At 43.2% G+C, this 21964-nt stretch overlaps 1 protein-coding gene across 9 annotated transcripts in view; it reads right to left on the minus strand.

The window, feature by feature from the left end:
* dennd6b (DENN/MADD domain containing 6B) overlaps nt 1-21964 on the minus strand; it is a 170043-nt gene that overhangs the window by 15428 nt on the left and 132651 nt on the right. For 8 of the 9 annotated variants that reach the window (XM_070897302.1, XM_070897301.1, XM_070897305.1 and 5 more), the window contains 5 exons: nt 19156-19245; nt 18665-18718; nt 14550-14659; nt 8233-8335; nt 3505-3579 (listed from right to left, as the gene is read on the minus strand). In XM_070897302.1, the coding sequence (XP_070753403.1) occupies nt 3505-3579; nt 8233-8335; nt 14550-14659; nt 18665-18718; nt 19156-19245 (432 nt within the window). The remainder of the gene's footprint in view (nt 1-3504; nt 3580-8232; nt 8336-14549; nt 14660-18664; nt 18719-19155; nt 19246-21964) is intronic. The other variant, XM_070897306.1, reaches the window with a different exon arrangement.

Consider the following 21964-nt stretch of genomic DNA (forward strand, 5'->3'; position numbering starts at 1 on the left):
GGCCGGCGCGGACACAATGGGCCGAAATGGCCTCCTTCCTTGTTGTAAACGTCTATGATTCTATTAAGCTACAACGTGCCAACTCGAAAATTATCCGTTTATTCATACTCTGTTTTCTGACCATTAACCAATCCTCAATCCATGCTAATATAAATGGTGGTGGATAATTAAACAACTAACGGGAGGAGGAGGCTCCATGAATATCCCTATCCTCAATGATGGCGGAGCCCAGCATGTGAGTGCAAAAGACAAGGCTGAAACGCTGGCAACCATCTTGAGCCAGAAGTGCCGAGCAGACGATCCATAGCGGCTTCCTCCTGGGGTCCCCACCATCACAGAAACGGCTGAGCGCACTGGATACAGGAAAGGCTATGGGCCCCCGACAGCATCCCGCTGGTAATGCTGAAGACTTGTGTTCCAAAACTAGCCGTGCCTTTAACAGTACAGCTACAACACTGGCATCTATCCGACAATGTGGAAAACCACCCAGGTATGTCTTGTCCACAAAAAGCAGGACAAATCCAACTTGGCCAATTACCGCCCGATCAGTCTACTCTCAATCATCAGCAAAGTGATGGAAGTTGTCGTCAACAGTGCTATTAAGCGGTACCTACTCACCAATGCCCAGTTTGTGATCTGCCAGGACCACTCGGTTCCAGACCTCATTACAGCCTCGGTCCAAAAATGGGCAAAAGAGCTTAATTCCAGAGGTGAGATGAGAATGAATGCCCGTGACATCAAGACAGCACTTGACTGAGTGAGGCATCAAGGAACCCTAGTAAAACTGAAGTCAATGGGAATCAGGGGGAAAACTCTCCACTGGCTGGAGTCATACCTAGCACAAAAGGAAGATGACTATGGTTGTTGGAGGTCAATCATCACAGCCCCTGGACATTGCTGCATGAGTTCCTCAGGGCAGTGTCCTTGGCCCAACTATCTTCAGCTGCTTCATCAACTGACCTTCCCTCCATCATAAGGTACGAAGTGGGGATGTTCGCTGATGACTGCGGTGTTCAGTGCCATTCGCAACTCCTCATATAATGAAGCATTCCATGCCCGCATGCAGCAAGACCTGGACAACATTCAGTCCTGGGCTGATATGTAGCAAGTAACATTCACGCCACACAAGTGCCAGGCAATAACTATCTCTAACAAATGAGAGTCTAACCATCTCACAATCAATGGCATTACCATCGCCAAACCCTCCACCATCAACATCCTGGGGATCAGAAACGTAACTGGACCAGCCACATAAATACTGTGGCAACAAGAGCAGGTCAGAGGCTGGGTATTCTGTGGCGAGTGTTTCACCTCCCTACTCCCAAAGCCTTTCCACCATCTACAAGGCACAATTCAGGAGTGCGACAGAATACTCTCCACTTGCCTGGATGAGTGCAGCTCCAACAACACTCAAGAAGCTCGACACCATCCATGAGCCCTAATCTTGTGCAACAACCTGTTCTGTGGTACCTTATCTAATGCCTTCTCAAAATCAAAATATACTATATTCATTGGTTCCCCTTTAACTACCCTTTCATTTACACCCTTCAAAAATTCTAATAAATTTGTCAAACATGGTTTCCCTTTCATAAAACTGTGTTGACTGCCGATTCATATGATTTTTTTTTTTTTTAGGTGCCCTGTTACCATGTTCCTAATAATAGATTCTAGTATTTTCCCTTCTACTGATATTAGGCAATTGGTCTATCGTTCCTCGTTTTCTCTCTCCCTTCTTTCTTGAACAGCGGGGTTGCATTTGCTTCCAATACATAGGACCATGTGGTGTGTTGTAGCAGTTTGACACAACTGAGTGGCTTATAGGCCATTTCAGAGGACAGTTAAGAGTCAACCACATTGCTGTGGATCTGGAGTCACATATAGGTCAGACCGGGTAAGGATGGAATATTTCCTTCCCTAAAGGCCACTAGTGAACCATTACTGATACTAGCTTTTTAATCTCAGCTCAGGGTCAAATAGGACGCCAAAGTTGTGAATAGTCTGGTTCAGCTTCAGACAGTGGCCAGGGAGAGGGTGAAATGAGGAGTAGACCATTCAACCTTACTAGCCTGGTCCGCGATTCGATGAGATCGTGGCCAATTTGTATAGCAACACCATTTACCCGCCTTAGCTCCATATCCCTTGGTACTTTTACCTAACAAAAGTCTATCAACCTCAGTCTTGAAAGCTCCAATGTGAAATCCACATTTTGGGAGAGAATTCCAAATTTCTACTACCAACTCTGTGAATTTTTTTCTTCTGATTTCCATTCTGAACGGCTTAGTTCTAATTTTAAGATTATGCCCCCTTGTTCTTGGTTCCTTCACCAGAGGAAATAGTTTCTCTCTATCTACCCGATCGAATCCTTTTAATATTTTAAACACCTCAATTAGATCACCCCTCAACCTTCTATATACAAGGGAATAAAAGCCTAGTCTATGCAACCTGTCCTCATAATTTAATCTTTTAAGCCCCAGTATCATTCTAGTCAATCTGCGCTGAACCCCCTCCAAGGCCAATATACCCCTGGTGTGTGGTGCCCAGAACTGAACGCAGTTCTCCAGATGGGATCGGACCAAGGCTCTGGACAACTGAAGCATCGCTTCCTTCCCTTTGTAATCAAGCCCCCTTGATATAAATGTTAATATTACATTAACCTTTCTGACTGCTTGTTGTACATGTGCACTGGCGTTAAATGATTTGTGTACAGGGACTCTCAAATTTCTTTGCTCCTCTACAGTTCCTATTTTCTCACCATTTAGAAAATAGACCAATGTAATTTTCTTGGGTCCAAACTAGATGACCTCATATTTTCCCACATTGAATTCCATCGTTTTGCCCACTCACTTAATCTATCAGTGTCCCACTGCAACTTGCTGTTGCATTTAATTCAAAGGATAATAAAGTTGTGGGCTAAATTAACAGGGAAGGGAGCAGTAGAAATGGGTTCGTTTTTTGCTGGAGGGAGAAAGAATTGAGGGATACGGTGAGAAGTTGGCTTGATGGTGTTGATCTATGAAAAAGGGATGAGTTTATTTATCCATAATTGCTGGAAAGTTCTATGACAGGATATACAAAGAATGACAATTTTTTTAGCTGACTAAACAGTGTTTCGAATGAAAAGGCTTTGAAGTTATTGATGTTTAAAAAATGTGAGCTCTGTAGGATGCTACAGAGAAAGCAACAAAAGTATAGTTGATGACAAAGCCTAGTAAACTGCTCAGAAATGAGATAACAGGATGATTTCTACTGGAAGAGCAACAGTAAGAGAGCGCCGCCAATGTCGGGATTAAAATAAGTGATTGGTCTGGGAACATTGAATAGGAAAGAGCCTTGGCACAGTCTCTCTGATTCCATTCTACATTTAGTCAACAGATCTATCTTGATGTGTATAAAGGATAAACAAAAGGATTTTTTAATGATTTTCCTTACACTGTGGTGACAACCCATAGCCGTGAACACAGTTCAACTAATAGAGCGAAGTACAAGAGCAAAGGGAAATATTACCAATTTCTCGCGCAGTTTTAAAACCAGGTCCACAATTTCCACTTCAGACTTTTCTCGAACCCACATCAACAGATCCTAGAAAAAAGGATAATATAAAACACAAAGAGATTTTCACTATTCAAGTAAGTAACTGAGCTAAATGCACCTAAATTCTAAACAAACTCCTAAATTCGGTTTATTTCTACAGCTGTAATTGTTTTTGATATCATGTTATACTGGTCTTGTTTTGACAGGTTTGTTCATTAGTTTGAGTGTTTTATATGAGCAGTTTACTAGATCCGTTGGTATAGAATGGTGTTTTAATAGCTCATTCACTGGATCACTGCTCTTTTTGATATATATTAATGACCTGGACTTCGGTATACAGGGCACAATTTCACAGTTAGCGGATGACATGAAACTCAGAAATGTATTAAATAATGAGGAGAATAGTAACAGACTTCAGCAGGACATAGACAATTAATACTGAGAAGTATGAAGTGATGCATTTTGGAAGGAAGAATGAGGAGAGGCAATATAAACTAAATGGTACCATTTTAAAGGGGGTGCAGGAAAAGAGACACCCAGGGTGTACGTACATGTCTCTGAAGGTGACAGGATAAGTTCAGATGGCTGTTAAAAAACGCATGCAGGATCCTTGGCTTTATAAATAGAGGCATAGAGTACAAAAGCAAGGAAATATGCTAAACCTTTATAAATCATTGGTTAAGCCTCAGCTGGAGTATTATGTTCAATTCTGGGCATCACAGTTTAGGAAGGATGCCAAGGCTTTGGAGAGGATGCCGAGGAGATTTACTAGCATGGTACCAGGAATGAGGGACTTCAGTTATGTGGAAAGACTAGAGAAGCTGGGATTGATTGCCTTAGAGCAGAGAAGGTTAGGAGGAGATTTAACAGAGGTGTTCACAATTAAGACAGGTTTTGATAGATTGGATATGAAGGAAACTGTTTTCCCTGGCAGAAGGATCGATAACCAGAGGACACAGATTTAAAATAATTGACAGAACCAGTGGGGCGATAAGGAGAAATTGTTTTACATAGCGAATTATGATGATTTGGAATGCATTGCCTTAAAATGGTGAGAAACAAATTCAATAGTAACTTTTAAAAGAGAACTGGATAAATAAAAGAAAGACTTGGATTTATATAACGCCTTTCACGACCATCAGACTTTTCAAAGCACTTTACAGCCAATTAAGTACTTTTGGAGTGTAGTCACTGTTGTAATGTAGGAAATGTGGAAGCCAATTTGGGCACAAGCAAGCTCCCACAAACTGCAATGTGAGAATGACCAGATAATCGGTTTCTTTGTTATGTTGATTGAGGGAGAAATATTGACCAGGACACCGGAGAAGGGGCGATATCTGCAGGACAATGGGGAAAGAGAAGGGGAGTGGGACTAATTGGATAGCTCAACCAAAGAGCAAACACAGGCACAATGGGCTAAGTGGTCTCCTCCTGTGCTGTAATATTCCCTGATTCTATGGCTGTTTGCATTGTTACTGGGATGGTAGATTGGGAGAACGGCGCAGAAATTTTACCCACAAATTTGTTACTGGGGTTCCATTCAATTGATGTCAGACACTGAAATAATTCTTTTTGCTCCCGCTCCTTCCAGCCCCTGTCCTGGCTCTCACCCTCTGGCTCTTGCCCTCCTGCCCCCACTCCCACCGCACCTGGATCAACATTTGGTCTCGACTTTGTGTGCAATGTCACAAGTGATTGGCTAGATTATTATTGGAAATCATCTCCAGGCCTGAACTTCCTGAATCTGACTTAATTCTCACCGTAATGCAGTGACTCTCAAAATACTAGGTGTGTCATATGGCATAACACCTGCATTCTTATAAAACAGCATATCCTCCAACTCACAGGAGTTATCCTTTAAGAGATCTGTGAATAAATTTTAACAAAATGGTTCCTGGTCGTAACTGAAAATGATTTAAATAAAAACTTAGCACTAATGAGATTAATTCAGCCGAATGAAGGTAGTCCTGTAGTGTTCTGGCTTTCATTGTTCACCCAGGTTGTGTGAATTGTTCAGTTAAAAATGACAGACAATTACTTTTTAATGAATGTCAGTTATGAAAACCAAACAAGCAACAGGTGATCTTGGCATTTAAGTGACAAATCTTTTCATTAAGACAGTCCATAGAAGAGAATCAAACCAACTGAAATCTTTAAAGGAAAAGACAAAATAAACATGCTTGCTCCTGTAGTCAGAAAAAATTACACATATGAACATTATCTATAAAATAAAGTTTCTACTGTAAATATATAACTATTATGACACTGTTACATTGGGAGGGAGTCCTGGCTAGTGGTTTAATTCCCACCTGCGAGTTACATAGAAACATAGAAAATAGGTGGAGGCGTAGGCCATTCGGCCCTTATAGCCTGCACCACCATTCAATAAGATCGGCTGATCATTCCCTCGGTACCCCTTTCCTGCTTTCTCGCCATACCCCTTGATCCCCTTAGCCGTAAGGGCCATATCTAACTCCACCTTGAATATATCCAATGAACTGGCATCAAAAACAATCTGCGGCAGAGAATTCCACAGGTTAACAACACTCTGAGTGAAGAAGTTTCTCCTCATCTCAGTCCTAAATGGCCTACCCCTTATCCCAAGACTGTGTCTCCTAGTTCTGGACTTCCCCAACATCGGGAACATTCTACCCGCATCTAACCTGTCCCATCAGAATGTTATATGTTTCTATGAGATCCCCTCTCATCCTTCTAAACTCCAATGTATAAAGGCCCAGTTGATCCAGTCTCTCCTCATATGTCAGTCCTGCCATCCCGGGAATCAGTCTGGTGAACCTTTGCTGCACTCCCTCAATAGTAAGAACGTCCTTCTTCAGATTAGGAGACCAAAACTGAACACAATATTCCAGGTGAGGCCTCACCAAGGCTCTGTACAACTGCAGTAAGACCTCCCTGCTCCTATACTCAAATCCCCTAGCTATGAAGGCCAACATACCATTTGCCTTCTTCACCGCCTGCTGTACCTGCATGCCAACTTTCAATGACTGATGAACCATGACACCCAGGTCTCATTGCACCTCCCCTTTTCCTAATCTTCCGCCATTCAGATAATATTCTGTCTATGCGTTTTTGCCCCCAAAGTGGATAACCTCACATTTATCCACATTATACTGCATCTGCCATGCATTTGCCCACTCACCTAACCTGTCCAAGTCACCCTGCAGCCTCCTAGCGTCCCCCTCAAAGCTCACACCGCCACCCAGTTTAGTGTCATCTGCAAACTTGGAGATATTACACTCAATTCCTTCATCCAAATCATTGATGTATATTGTAAAGAGCTGGGGTCCCAGCACTGAGCCCTGTGGCACTCCACTAGTCACTGCCTGCCATTCTGAAAAGGACCCGTTTATCCCGACTCTCTGCTTCCTGTCTGCCAACCAGTTCTCTATCCACGTCAGTATATTACCCCCAATACCATGTGCTTTGATTTTACATACCAATCTCTTGTGTGGGAGCTTGTCAAAAGCCTTTTCAAAGTCCAAATACACCACATCCACTGGTTCTCCCTTGTCCACTCTACTAGTTACATCCTCAAAAAAATTCCAGATTTGTCAAGCATGATTTCCCCCTCATAAATCCATGCTGACTCGGACCGATCCTGTCACTGCTTTCCAAATGCGCTGCTATTTCATCCTTAATAATGGAGTCCAACATTTTCCCCACTACTGATGTCAGGCTAACAACCAGTCTATAATTACCCGCTTTCTCTCTCCCTCCCTTTTTAAAAAGTGGTGTTACATTAGCTACCCTCCTGTCCACAGGAACTGATCCAGAGTCGATAGACTGTTGGAAAATAATCACCAATGCATCCACTATTTCTAGGGCCACTTCCTTAAATACTCTGGGATGCAGACTATCAGGCCCTGGGGATTTATCGGCCTTCAATCCCATCAACTTCCCTAACACAATTTCCTGCCTAATAAGGATATCCTTCAGTTCCTCATTCTCACTAGACCCTCGGTCCCCTAGTACTTCGGAAGGTTATTTGTGTCTTCCTTCGTGAAGACAGAACCAAAGTATTTGTTCAATTGGTCTGCCATTTCTTTGTTCCCCATTACAAATTCACCTGAATCCGACTGCAAGGGACCTACGTTTGTCTTCACTAATCTTTTTCTCTTCACATATCTATAGAAGCTTTTGTAGTCAGTTTTTATATTCCCGGCAAGCTTCTTCTCGTACTCTATTTTCCCCCTCTGGGATCGAGCCCCACTCTGGGATCGAGCCCCACTCCAGGTAGTCTCAGTGAGCAGAGACAAGTTCTGGTCTCTGAATACTGAGTTGACATTCAGCAAGATACTGACGTCTGATGAGATGCATTGGCCGCTCCATCACATCGAGCTGGATTTCCGAGTAGGGAGTTGTGACCCTAACAACCTGTCCATGTAAATAGGGACTTTGTTGTGAAAATAACCCAGAGGTCAATCTTCTGATTAGAAAGCAGTGGTAGAAATGGGTGGTCTCATGCTGTTAGGCATGGAAGATAAGACTAAGAAGTTAAATTATTCATTTGCCGATTAGTTTTTTTTCTACCCCTTCATAAAGTGCACTGGAACATTTATGTTAAAGGTGCTATATATATATAAGTTGTTGTTGCAGTAGACATAAGGTAGGGTTGGTTTGAACGGCAATCCTCAAACCTATCTTGTAATGTCTAAAGCGTCAACAATGGCCCATACTTACTGCCTCACACAACACCTCAAGGTGAAGAATCTCCAGCTTCCTGCACATCTCCTGGTACCTCATACGAAACCAGCCATCAAAGTTAGGAGATTTAAAAAAACGTCTGTCAATTCAAGAAAACAAATTCTGCTCAGAGCAATAGCCTAACATAATAGAACCTCAAAGTTACAAGACACTTGAGTACAAAGGTGTAAACTCTAAAGTAGACATAAATGTCTAATGTCCCTGTATCCATTCAATGAAATGAAGAAAAGTATTTTTATTTCTTTCAAACATGCTTCTAAATAGAGGAAATATCCAAACAAAATATTATCACTGCAACAAGCACAGAAAAAGGCACAACACCAAGGAGGTTTTGATTTGCTGGAAAATACAGCGCGAGCGAGAAATTGGAAGCTCCCAGGGAAAGATAAAGAAAAAAGGGGAAGCTTATGACAGATTCCAAGAACTGAACACTGCAGAAACTCTAGAGGAGTATAAGAAGTGCAGGGGTGCAATTAAAAAAGATATCAGGAAAGCAAAGAGAGCGCATGAAAGAATGTTGGCAAATAAAATCAGGAAAAACCCAAGGATGTTTTATAAATATATTAAAAGCAAGAGGATAACTAGAGAAAGAGTGGGGCCTATTAGAGACCACAAAGGAAATGTGTGTGCAGAGGCAGAAGATGTGGGTATGATTCTTAATGATTAATTTGCATCAGTTTTCACAAAAGAAAGGGGTGATGCAGACTTTGCAATGATGGAGGGGGAGTGTGAAATATTAGACAAGATAAACATAGTGAGAGAGGAAGTATTAAGAGATTTAGCAACTTTGAAAGTGGATAAATCCCCAGGCCTGGATGAAATGTATCCCAGGCTGTTGAGAAGCAAAAGAGGAAATAGCAGAGGCTCTGACCATCATTTTTCAATCCTCTCTGGCTACAGGTGCGGTGCCAAAGGACTGGAGGACTGCTAATGTTGTACCTTTGTTTAAAAAGGGAGAAAAGGATAAACCAAGTAATTACAAGGCAGTCAGCCTAACCTCAGTGGTCGCTGGAGATATGTCACCAACGATGTCTCTGCAAGATCCTACAAATCCCCTGGGAGGACAGGCGCACCAACATCAGCATCCTCATTCAGGTTACCATCCCCAGCAGTGAAGCACTGACCACACTCGATCAGCTTCGCTGGGCAGGCCACATATTTTGCATGCCAGACACGAGACTCCCAAAGCAAGTGCTCTATGCGGAGCTCCTTCACGGCAAACGAGGCAAAGGTGGGCAGCGCAAACGGTACAAGGACACCCTCAAAGCCTCCCTGATAAAGTGCGACATCACCACTGACACCTGGGAGTCCCTGGCCAAAGACCGCCCTAAGTGGAGAAAATGCATCCGGGAGGGCATTGAGCACTTCGAGTCTCAACGCCGAGAGCATGCAGAAATCAAGCGCGGACAGGGGAAAGAGCGTGTGGCAAACCAGTCCTGCCCACCCCTTCCCTCAACGACTATCTGTCCCACCTGTGACAGGGTCTGTGGCTCTCGTATTGGACTGTTCAGCCACCAAAGAACTCACTTCAGGAGTGGAAGCAAGTCTTCCTCAGTTCCGAAGGACTACCTATGATGATGATGATGATGGTGGGAAAATTACTGGAAAAAATCCTGTGGGACAGGATAAATCTTCATTTGGAAAGACACGGATTAATCAAGAACAGTCAGCATAGATTTGGTTAAGGGAAGGTCGTGTCTGACTAACTTGATTGAATTTTTCGAGGAGGTTACCAGGAGGGTCGATGAGGGCAATGCGTATGATGTAGTGTACATGGATTTTAGCAAAGCTTTTGATAAGATCCCACATGGCAGACTGATAATGAAAGTAAAAGCCCATGGGACCCAGAGCAAAGTGGCAAGTTGGATCCAAGTTGGCTCAGAGGCAGGAAGCATAGGTTAGGTGAGTGGGCAAATGCATGGCAGATGAAGTATAATGTGGATAAATGTGAGGTTATCCACTTTGGTGGTAAAAACAGAGAGACAGATTATTATCTGAATGGTGACAGATTAGGAAAAGGGGAGGTGCAAAGAGACCTGGGTGTCATGGTACATCAGTCATTAAAGGTTGGCATGCAGGTGCAGCAGGCGGTTAAGAAAGCAAATGGCATGTTGGCCTTCATAGCAAGGGGATTTGAGTACAGGGGCAGGGAGGTGTTGCTACAGTTGTACAGGGCATTGGTGAGGCCACACCTGGAGTATTGTGTACAGTTTTGGTCTCCTAACCTGAGGAAGGACATTCTTGCTATTGAGGGAGTGCAGCGAAGGTTCACCAGACTGATTCCCGGGATGGCGGGACTGACCTATCAAGAAAGACTGGATCAACTGGGCTTGTATTCACTGGAGTTCAGAAGAATGAGAGGGGACCTCATAGAAACATATAAAATTCTGACGGGGTTAGACAGGTTAGATGCAGGAAGAATGTTCCCAATGTTGGGGAAGTCCAGAACCAGGGGTCACAGTCTAAGGATAAGGGGTAAGCCATTTAGGACCGAGATGCGGAGGAACTTCTTCACCCAGAGAGTGGTGAACCTGTGGAATTCTCTACCACAGAAAGTTGTTGAGGCCAATTCACTAAATATATTCAAAAAGGAGTTAGATGAGGTCCTTACTGCTAGGGGGATCAAGGGGTATGGCGAGAAAGCAGGAATGGGGTACTGAAGTTGAATGTTCAGCCATGAACTCATTGAATGGCGGTGCAGGCTAGAAGGGCCGAATGGCCTACTCCTGCACCTATTTTCTATGTTTCTATGATCATGGTTGATGGGTGTTTTTGTGACTGGAAGGCTTTAACCAGTGGGTTTCCGCAGGGCTCAGTGCTGGGTCCCTTGCTTTTTGTGGTATGTATCAATGACTTGGACTTGAATGTTGGGGGTATGATTAAGAAGTTTGCAGATTACACTAAAATAGGCTGTGTAGTTGATAATGAAGAAAGCTGTGGTTGCAGGAAGATATCAATGTACTGGTCAGGTGGGCAGAACAGTGGCAAATCGAATTTAATCGGAGAAGTGCGAGGTAGTGCATTTCGGGAGGTCTAACAAGGCAAGGGAATACACCTTAAATGGTACGATACTGAAAAGTATAGAGGAACAAAGGGACCTTGGAGTGCAAGTCCACAGATCCCTAAAGGTAGCAGTACAGGTGGTTAAGAAGGCATATGCTGTAAATTTCTATGATTCTATAACTGAGATTTTACTGCAGAGGAGGCAAGCGAGAAACGGAAGTTTTATACAGCAATTGCTGTAATCAACCGGGGCACTGAGATTACATATTAAACAGAAAAAGGAGGCTGATGATAAATGTCAGGCTCATAATTTAGAAGAGAAGCAAATTGAATATAGAAATTACAGAGCAGAACTGAAAAAGGAAATAAGACTGGCAAAGGTGTGTGAGAATAGATTAGTGGGTAAAATAAGAGAACCCGAAAGTCTTTTATTAACATATAAATAGTAAAAGGGTAGTCAAAGGAAGGGTGGGGCCGATTTAAGGACCTAAAACGAGAAGAGATTGCAGTGCTATGGGGATAAAGCAGTGGAGTGGGACTAACTGGATTGCTCTTCGAAGGAGCTGAAGTGGACAGACTCAATGGACCAAAATAGAGATCTTCTTGTGGAGGCAGAGGGCATAGCTGAGGTAATAATCGAGTACTTTGCATCCGTCATCACTGAAGAAAAGGAAGCCGCCAATGTAACAGTAAAGGAGGATATAGAGAAATTGGATAGAATAAAATTAGATAAAGAGGAGGTACTTTAAAATATTGGCAGTCCTCACAGTAAAAGACACCCAGTCTTGATGAATTGCATCCTAGGTTGCCGAGTGAAGTAAGCATGGAAATTGCAGAGGTTCTGACCACAATCTTCCAATCAACAACAACTTGTACTTATATAGCGCGTTAACATAGTAAAACATCTCAAGGTGCTTCAAAGGAGTATTACAAGACAAATATTTGACACCAAGCCACATTAGGAGAAATTAGGGCAGATGAGAGGTAGGTTTTAAGGAGCATCTTAAAGGAGGAAAAAGAGGAAGAGAGGTGGAAAGGTTTAAGGCTGGAATTCCAGTGCTTAGGGCCCAGGCAACAGAAGGCACAGCCACCAATGGTTGAGTGATTACAATCCTCCTTAGATATTGAAGCAGTGCCAGAGGACTGGAGGATTTCAAATGTTACACCCCTTTTCAAAAAAGGGGAGATCTTTAGAGACAATAATCTGAGACAAAATTAATTATCACCGGGAAAAATATGGGTTAATATTTGACAGCCAGCACGGATTGGATAAAGGCAAATCGTGTTTGACTAACTTGATCGAGTTCTTTGATGAAGTAGCGGAGGGGGGGGGGGGGGCGGTTGATGTTGCATATATGGACTTTCAAAAGGCGGTTGCTAAAGTACCACATAATAGACTTGTTAGCAATATTGAAATCCATGGGATTAAGGGGACAGTGGCAGTGTGGATATGAAATAGACTAAGGGACAGAAAGCAGAGAGTAGCGGCGAACGGTTGTTTTTCAGATTGGAGGGCAGTATTACGAGCACTGCTCTTTTTGATGTATGTTAACGACCTGGACTTGGGTATACAGGGCATAATTTCAAAGTTTGCAAATGACACGAAACTTGTAAATGCAGTAAACCGTGAAGAGGATAGTAACAGACTTCAGGAGGACAGAGAAAGACTGGTGAAATGGGCAGACGCATGGCAGATCAAATTTAACGCAGAGAACTGAAGGGTTGCATTGGCTTTATAAACAGAGGTATAGAGTACAAAAGTAAGGAAGTTATACTAAGCCTTTATAAATCACTGGTTATGCCCTAGTTGGAGTATTGTGTCCAATTATGGGCACCACACTTTAGGAAGAATGTCAAGGCCTTGGAGAGGGTGCGGAGAAGATTCACTAGAATGGTACAAGGGATGAGGGACTTCAGTTACGTGGAGTAACTAGAGAAGCTAGGTTTATTCTCCTTAGAGCAAAGAAGCTTAAGAGATGGTGTAATGGTGAGCACTCTGGACTCTGAATCCAGCGATCCAAATTCAAATCTTGGTAGAACTTGAATTCTTTTAATTAAAAAAAGAGGAAATTTGATAGAGGTGTTCAATATTATGAAAGGCTTTGATATAGTAAATAAGGAGAAACTGTTTCCAATGGCAGAAAGGTCGACAACCAGAGGACACATAGTAATTGGCAAAAGAACCAGAGGCAATATGAGGAGAATTTTTTTTCAAGCAGCAAGTTGTTAAGATCTGGAATACACTGCCTTAAAAGGGAGGTGGAAGCAGATTCAATAATATCTCCTCAAAAGGGTATTGGGTAAATACTTTGGGGGGGGGGGGGGAGGAGTTTGCAGGACTAGGGGGAAAAGAGCAGTTGAGTGGGAGTTCTTTCAAAGAGCTGGCACAGCCTTGATGGGCTAAATGGCCTCCTGCTTTGATGTATCATTCTATGATTTAAAATTTTCATCCAGCTATAAAGTTAGACATAAGATTCAAGTGCTTCATATTTGTAGTTATTCAAGTTCCTAAAATGTGATTGAAATAGCAATCATTGAGATAGGTTTTGAGGCTGATTTTGAAGGTGAGGAGAAGCTTTTGAGGGCAGGGAAGAGGTATAATGAGGGGGACTTTAGAAAAAAGTTCCTGAGTGTGGGGCAAGGTAGCTGCAGGTTCTGCCACACCAACAGAAGGGGGGGGGGGGCAGCATATAGTAGACCAGTGTTTGGAGAACTGGGGCATTGACACAGGGCAGGAGGGAAGTTGAAATGGTATGGAGTGGCACAGCCTTGGAAAGATTTGAATACAAGGATGCAGATTTGAAATCAATTTGCTGAAGGATAGGTTGGCAATGACAGGGGAGACAGGTGAGTTTGACTTTGTGCTATAGATTGCCTGCTGCCGAGTTCCAGATGACTTGGGAGTTTATGGAAGACAGAGCTCAGGATGCCATTGACAACCCGAGTCTAGAGACAAAGATGTGAATGAGGGTTTCAGCAACAGTGGGAATGACATGGGAACAAAGTTTTGGAGGTAGAAGTTGGCTGTCTTCGTCATGAACTAGATGTGGGATTTCCAGCTCAACTTGGAGTAGAGCAGAACGTCATGGTTGTGTACTCTTGGGTTGAGCTTGAGATGGTGTGTGGGAAAGTGGATGGCAGTTTCTGACAGAGACCATACAAAATGGCTTTGATCTGGTCACTAATTTTCAAACCAAAGTGATTCGCTGCCTCCCAAAATAAAAGGTTTTAATACTTAACAGCTCCCTCACAGAGTCAGATTTATAGTTAGATTTGAAGTCATGCTCTACCTGTATAGTCCCACCCAATCTCCTTTCAGCACAGAGGTCAGTTGTGGTCCAGCATATTCCAGTGTCTTCATGAATTCCTCTTGAATAAAGGGGCGGATCTGTGGTGGATTCTGTCAGAAACAGGCAGTAGAAATAATGGAATTTGCTTTCTGCTGGGAGGAGCATTTCCTTTCACACTTAAGAACTTTCTGAACTCTTGACAAGGTCTCATTACCTGTTCCCAAGGCACCACTACTGTCACTCTGTGGGAGCAACTCAATGATTTACCATCCTAAGTTCCTCTACTACAGCTTTTGACTTTCACCTCAATCTACCAACTGATGAAGAACATGGAGCAGTTGCAAATCCTTGCACTAGCACTTAGTGCACCAAGCAGAGGTAGCACATCACTGCATGCATTGGTGGACCAAGCGGCGGTGACATTCCACTGCATGCATTGGTGCACCAAGCGGCTGTGGCTTCCCACTGCATGCACTGGTGGACAAAGCAGCAATGGCACATCACTGCATGCATTGGTGCACCACCTTGCTGCATCTTTCAACAGTACTTTAAGGACAGAGTGGCTGAGCACTTGGACAAATATGAGCTGATCAGAGAAAGCCAGCATTGATTGGTGAAGGGTAAATCATGTCTAATAAACCTAACTGAATTTTTTGAGAAGGCAACTAACATGGTAGATAAGGGAATGCCCATGGATGTTATTTATATGAATTTCCTGAAGACATTCGATAAGGTTTCACATTAAGAGACTGTTAACAAAAATGAGAGCACTTGGAATTAGAGGCAACCTTTTGGCTTGGATAGAGAATTGGGTAGGATGTAGGAGACAGAGAGTAGGGGTAATGGGTATGTGCTCAAATTGGCAGGATGTGAATAGTTGTGTCCTCCAGGGATCTGTACTGGGATGTCAACTTTTCACTATATTTAGAACTAATTTAGACAAAGGAATAGAGAGCCGTATATCCAAGTTTGTTGACGACACCAAGTTAAGTTGTACAGCAAATAGTGTAGATGGGAGCAGAAAGTTGCAAAAGGACATTGATAGATTAAGTGAGTGGGCAAAGCTGTGGAAGATGGAGTTCAATGTGGGAAAGTGTGAGGTCATCCACTTTGGACCCAAGAAAGATGGATCAGAGTATTTTCTAAATGGTGAGAAGCGAGGAACTGTGGAGGAGCAGAGAGATTTAGGGGTCCAAGTATAGGAATCATTAAAGCTGTGGAAAGGAACAAAAAAATAATTAAAAAGGCCAATGGGATGTTGGCCTTTATCTCAAGGGGGCTGGAATACAAAGGGGTGGAGGTTATGCTACAGCTGTACAGAGCTCTGGTTAAACCCCAACTGGAGTACTGCGTTCAGTTCTGAGCACCTCTTGCAGGGATACAGCGCAGATTCACGAGAAGGATACTGGGGTTAATAGGGTTAAATTATGAGGACAGGTTACATAGACTAGGTTTGTATTCCCTGGAACATAGTAAGATTGAGGGGTGATCTAATTGAGGCATTAAGATGATTAAAGGATTTGACAGGGTAGAGAGAGAAACTATTTCTTCTGATGGGGGAGTCCAGAACAAGGATGCATAACTTTAAAAGTAGAGCTAGGCCATTCAGGCTGGTGTTAGAAAGCACTGCTTCACACAAAGGACAGTGGAAATCTGAAACACTCTCCCCAAAAAGTTGTTGAGGCTGGGGGGGTCAATTGAAAATGTCAAAACTGAGATTATAGGTTTTTGTTAGGGTAAAGGGTTATGGTGCCAAGGCAGGTAGATGGAGTTAATATGCAGATCAGTCATGATTTAACTGATTGGTGGAACAGGCTTGAGGGGTTGAATGGGCTCCTCCTGTTCCTATGTTACAGGCTCGAGGATCTGAATGGACTTCTGTTCCTGTATAACAGGTCTGAGGCACTGAATGGACTCCCTCCTGTGGAACAGTCTCGAGGGACTGAATGGACTCCCTCCTGTGGAACAGTCTCGAGGGACTGAATGGACTCCCTCCTGTGGAACAGTCTCGAGGGACTAAATGGACTCCCTCCTGTGGAACAGTCTCGAGGGACTGAATGGACTCCCTCCTGTGGAACAGTCTCGAGAGACTGAATGGACTCCCTCCTGTGGAACAGTCTCGAGGGACTGAATGGACTCCCTCCTGTGGAACAGTCTCGAGGGACTGAATGGACTCCCTCCTGTGGAACAGTCTCGAGGGACTGAATGGACTCCCTCCTGTGGAACAGTCTCGAGGGACTGAATGGACTCCCTCCTGTGGAACAGTCTCGAGGGACTGAATGGACTCCCTCCTGTGGAACAGTCTCGAGGGACTGAATGAACTCCCTCCTGTGGGACAGTCTTGTGGGGCTAAAAGGCCTCCTCCTGTTCCTATGTTCGAAGCAACATTAAACCAAACTAATTTATGGTACCACTTTACGGCCCCAAGTTTCGTCCCGCAGCGAAAACGGCGCACCTCCGAGCTGGGCGCCTGTTTTTCGCGCCGAAAACTGCGCTTAAAAAAAAGTCCAATATTCTCGAGCTCCTTGGAGCTTGATGTCTGCTTGGCGCGGCGCGCTCTTCGCAGCATGGGACGGAGCCTAACACTCGCGCCGATTTTCTAAGTAGCAGGGGGCAGGTACAATTTAAATTAGCCTTCGTGTGCCGGCAACCCTGCGCATGCGCTTTGGAGCGTGCGCGCATGTGCAGTCTCAAACAAACATTGGCACTCGGCCATTTTTAAAAGGACTGCAGAAAAAGTGAAGATTTGTTTCTTGGACCCACTGACGCCGCCCCATAAGCGTGGCCGAACGGCCTAAAGAATCTTAATCAGCTGCGTGTGTCCTGTGTTCTTTCTTCGGCTCCCAGCCAGCCACTGACGCCGCTGCTATCTCATGGCGGAATGGCCTCACGTCCGTCCGGGTGCTGCATCTTCGCGGGGAATGAAGGCCTGCCTCAAGCACCGCAGCTCAGCTCGAAGGCTGCTTCCCGCCTACCGCTGCCGTCGAGACACTGACGCCACACCCCTGCCTGTCTCCAACGTGAAAGGCCTGCCTGAAGCACAGCAACTCGAATGCTGCTGCTGTTTCACACAGGTAGGAAGATGGTTGATTTAATATTTTCTTTGCTTATACATTTTTATTCAGGTTTGATTTATTTGTATAATATTTGTATAAGTATAACTAAGGATTGATTGTAGAATTTAATGACTTTCCTTCCCCCCCCTCCGCACCCCCCCCACCTCGTTCCCTACGCCTAATTTGTAACCTACGTCTGATTTTCTAAAGTGTAGACAAGGTTTTTTCGAGCGTACAAAAATCTTCACTTACTCCATTCTAAGTTAGTTTGGAGTAAGTTTTCACTGACGAAACTTTGAAAACAGGCGTAAGTGGCCAGACACGCCCCCTTTTGAAAAAAAAATTCTGTTCCAAAGTGAAACTGTTCTAACTGACTAGAACTGGAGCAAACTAAATGGCGATAATTCCGATTTCTAAGATACTCCGTTCTGCACCAGTTGCTCCTAAAAATCAGGAGCAAATCATGGCGATACATCTTTCAGTTATTAATCAGGTGTTCTCTGTAGAGGCCCATGGATAAAATCCTAACCTTTAAGATACCAGCAGCTTTAATCCGATCTTTCAACAGTCTAACCACTTCCCCATGACATTTAATGAGATTAACATTGTAGAATCTCCCACCATCAACATCTTGGGGGTCACCATTGACTAGAAACCGAACTGGACCAGCCACACAAATGCTGTGACAGGTCAGAGGCTGGGTATTCTGCAGTGAGAGACTCACCTCCTGACTTCCCAAAATCACACACCATCCTGACTGGGAAATATATCGCTGTTCCTTCATTATCGCTGGGTCAAAATCCTAATCGCATTGTGGGAGCACCTTCACCACAATATTTCAGTGGTTCAAAAAGGCAGCTCACCACCAACTTCTCAAGGGAAATTAGGAATGGGCAATAAATGCTGGCCATGCCAGCGACACCCACATCCCGAGAATGAACAAATAAAGTTGGTGATCCCTTTTATTTCAGGGTTTTGATACAGTTGTGGTGCAGCTCAGTGATTATAAGCCAATAAATGGAATGTGAACATCTGTTTATCAGCAATACTCCATTTTACCTTCCATGCAGTGATGGTTCTCTGTAGGGGCATCAGACTGGCAACATATCTCTCCTGAGGGGCAAGGAAAACAATTATGGACAGTATAAGCATCCATTTCCCACACATCACTTAAAACTTCCTTCAGGAACTCCCATTGGCTCAACTGGCTTAAAACAGTAGCAAACCAACGCACGCATCATGGTGTGCTCTGGGCTGGGCTGCACCCGGCCCCCTGGGCTTTCTGGGCTGGCATGCAGGGTGGCTGGAATCAGCATCTCCACAAGAGGATGGAAGGCAAAAAACTGGGGGGAGGGGGAAGATGAGAGGTGAAATTATATAAGCCTACATGCATATTATTAATACAGCTCTTTGTTAAGACTATGCAAAAGAAGAGATGTTTAGGACCCAAGTTCAGAAAATGCAGTTGCTGACTTTAATAAATTCATGCAGACATTTTTTACAGAGTTTTTTCTGTTTCTGTATATCCCAAAGAGGAACGAATTGCTCACCAGGGGAATAATGAAACTCTGGGTGAGCTCCAGTAGGTGGCGACGGACAATGACACTCTGCACTTCTGACGGACGCTTTCTTTGAATACCCTGGAATTAATTCGAGACAGGAAAAGAACAAAAAAGTCATCAGTTTCTAAGCGTATTAATATTATTAAAAGTGAAAATGTTAAGCAAAAAGTGTTAAATGCCTTGCAACTGTGAAAACAGCAATTTGAAATGAAAATGTCTGATTTTCTAATGGTGAATTTCTGGGCTCCTGCCAATGGAACCAGTTTCTGTTTATTTACTCTATCAAAACCCTTCATAAATTTTGAACATCTGTATTAAATTTCCCCTTAACCTTCTCTGCTCCAAGTAGAACATTCTTAACTTTTCCAGTTTCTCCACATAATTGAATTCCCTCATCCCAGTACCATTCTAGTAAATCACCTCTGCATGCTCTCCAAGGCCTTGACATCCTTCCTAAAGTGTATGCTCAGAATTGGACACAATATTCTAGCTGAGGACGAACCAGTGTTTTATAAAAGTTTAGCATAACTTCCTTGCTTTTGTACTTTATGCCTCTATTTATAAAGCAAAGGATTCAATATGTTTCCACTAGAATATAAAGAATGATGTAGGGATTGGTGATAAAACAGAATCTATTTGATTCAGCCCTTCGAGACTGCTCTACAATTCTCTTTGATCATGGTTGATCTGTACCTCAACTTGATTTACCACCTTTGGTTCATATTGCTTTCTACCCTAACCTAACATCCATCGATCTCAGTCTTGAAAAGTTCAACTGATCCATCATCCAAAGCCTTTCTGGAATGGAGAGGGGGGAAAGAGCATTTCAGATTTCCATTACCCGTCCTGATTTCACTCCTGAATGGTTAGCTCTAACTGTATTATGCCCTCTTGTTCTCGATTCCTTCACCAGGCTCTGTAGAACTGAAGCATCACTACCTCACTTTTGTACTCCAAAGGACAACATTCAATTGGCCTTTGATTACTTTTTGTACCTGTGCATTAGTCTTTAGTTATCTGCGCACATGGACACCTAAAGCCCTTTGGCTCCTCTACAGTTTCTAGTCTCTCACCATTAAGAAAATATTTTGATCTATCTTTCTTCAGTCCAAGGTGGATGACCTTACATTGAACTCCATCTGCCATAGTTTTGCATATTCACTTAGCTGTCTGTGTCCCTTTGTAACTTCTTGTTCCTATCTATACAACTTGCTGTGCCTTCTAACTTAATGTCATCTGCAAACTTGAATGTACAACTCTATTCCTTCCTCCAAGTCATTGAAAAGTGGAGGTCCCAGTACAGATCTCTGGGGGTCGCCACTTGTCACATCTCAGTAATCAAAGAATGTTTCCTTTACTCTTATCCCCTCTCTCTCCTATTTCCCAATTACCAACTTATTTTACCTCCAATTCCATGCATGTTCATTTTTGTTAATAATCTCTCATGCAGAATCTTATCAAATGCTTTCTGGAAGTCCATATAGATTATATACATCCAATAGGGAATTCAGGATAAACTTCTTTACCCAGAGAGTGGTTAGAATATGGAACTTGCTACTAAGTATTTGAGGTGGATACCATAGATGCATTCAAGATGACACATAGAAACATAGAAAATAGATGCAGGAGTAGACCATTCGGCCCTTCGAGCCTGCACCGCCATTCAATAAGATCATGGCTGATCATTCCCTCAGTACCCATTTCCTGCTTTCTCTCCATGGCCCTTTATCTCCTTAGCCGTAAGAACATAATAAGAACATAAGAATTAGGAACAGAAGTAGGCCATCCAGCCCCTTGAGCCTGCTCCGCCATTCAACAAGATCATGGCTGATCTGGCCATAGACTCAGCTCCACTTACCTGCCCGCTCCCCATAACCCTTAATTCCCTTATTGGTTAAAAATCTATCCATCTGTGATTTGAATACATTCAATGAGCTAGCCTCAACTGCTTCCTTGGGCAGAGAATTCCACAGATTCACAACCCTCTGGGAGAAGAAATTTCCTCTCAACTCGGTTTTAAATTGGCTCCCCCGTATTTTGAGGCTGTGTCCCCGAGTTCTAGTCTCCCTGACCAGTGGAAACAACCTTTCTGCCTCTATCTTGTCTATCCCTTTCATTATTTTAAATGTTTCTATACGATCACCCCTCATCCTTCTAAACTCCAACGAGTAAAGACCCAGTCTACTCAATCATACATTCTCCTTTCTCACTCTCCCTTAATATAATGAACGGTTGCTCTATTTGGATTTTTTTTCAACTAAAAGAATGGTACAAAGCAGAAACAAAATGCAAAAAAAATATATAGACAAATTAGAAATAAAATTCATAAAGAAGACATAATAAAAAGGTGACTTTAGTTATCCAAAAATAGATTAGGGTAACAGTAATCTAAGCAGCAAAGATGAGGAGGGGCTTCGACGTTACATCGAGGACTACTTTCTAGATGAGTATGTTTTTAGTCCAACAAGAAGGAGGTAGTGCTGGATGGAGTGGTAGGAAATGAAGTAATGTAGAAGTAATGTAAATGAAGAAATTAGGTAATGTAAAGTTAGGAATATATCTAGAGAACTTTTGAGGTAATGGCAGTCCCATGATATTGTTGCACTAGTCTTTCTAAGTGTTAGAGCATGCAGGAGAGGGAGGTGCTGTTGAAATAATCTTGCTTAGATTGTACACACAGCACCAGTAGTGGAGGCAGTAGATATTCAGTCTAGTAGCAGGAGCACCAGTCAAGCAACTGATCTTTCCTAGATGTTGTTGAGCGTTGATGCTGCTACATCCATCAAGGTGAGTGCTG

The sequence above is a fragment of the Pristiophorus japonicus genome, chromosome 13 (genome assembly GCF_044704955.1).
Source record: "Pristiophorus japonicus isolate sPriJap1 chromosome 13, sPriJap1.hap1, whole genome shotgun sequence".
In the NCBI taxonomy this organism is placed as follows: Eukaryota; Metazoa; Chordata; class Chondrichthyes; family Pristiophoridae; genus Pristiophorus; species Pristiophorus japonicus.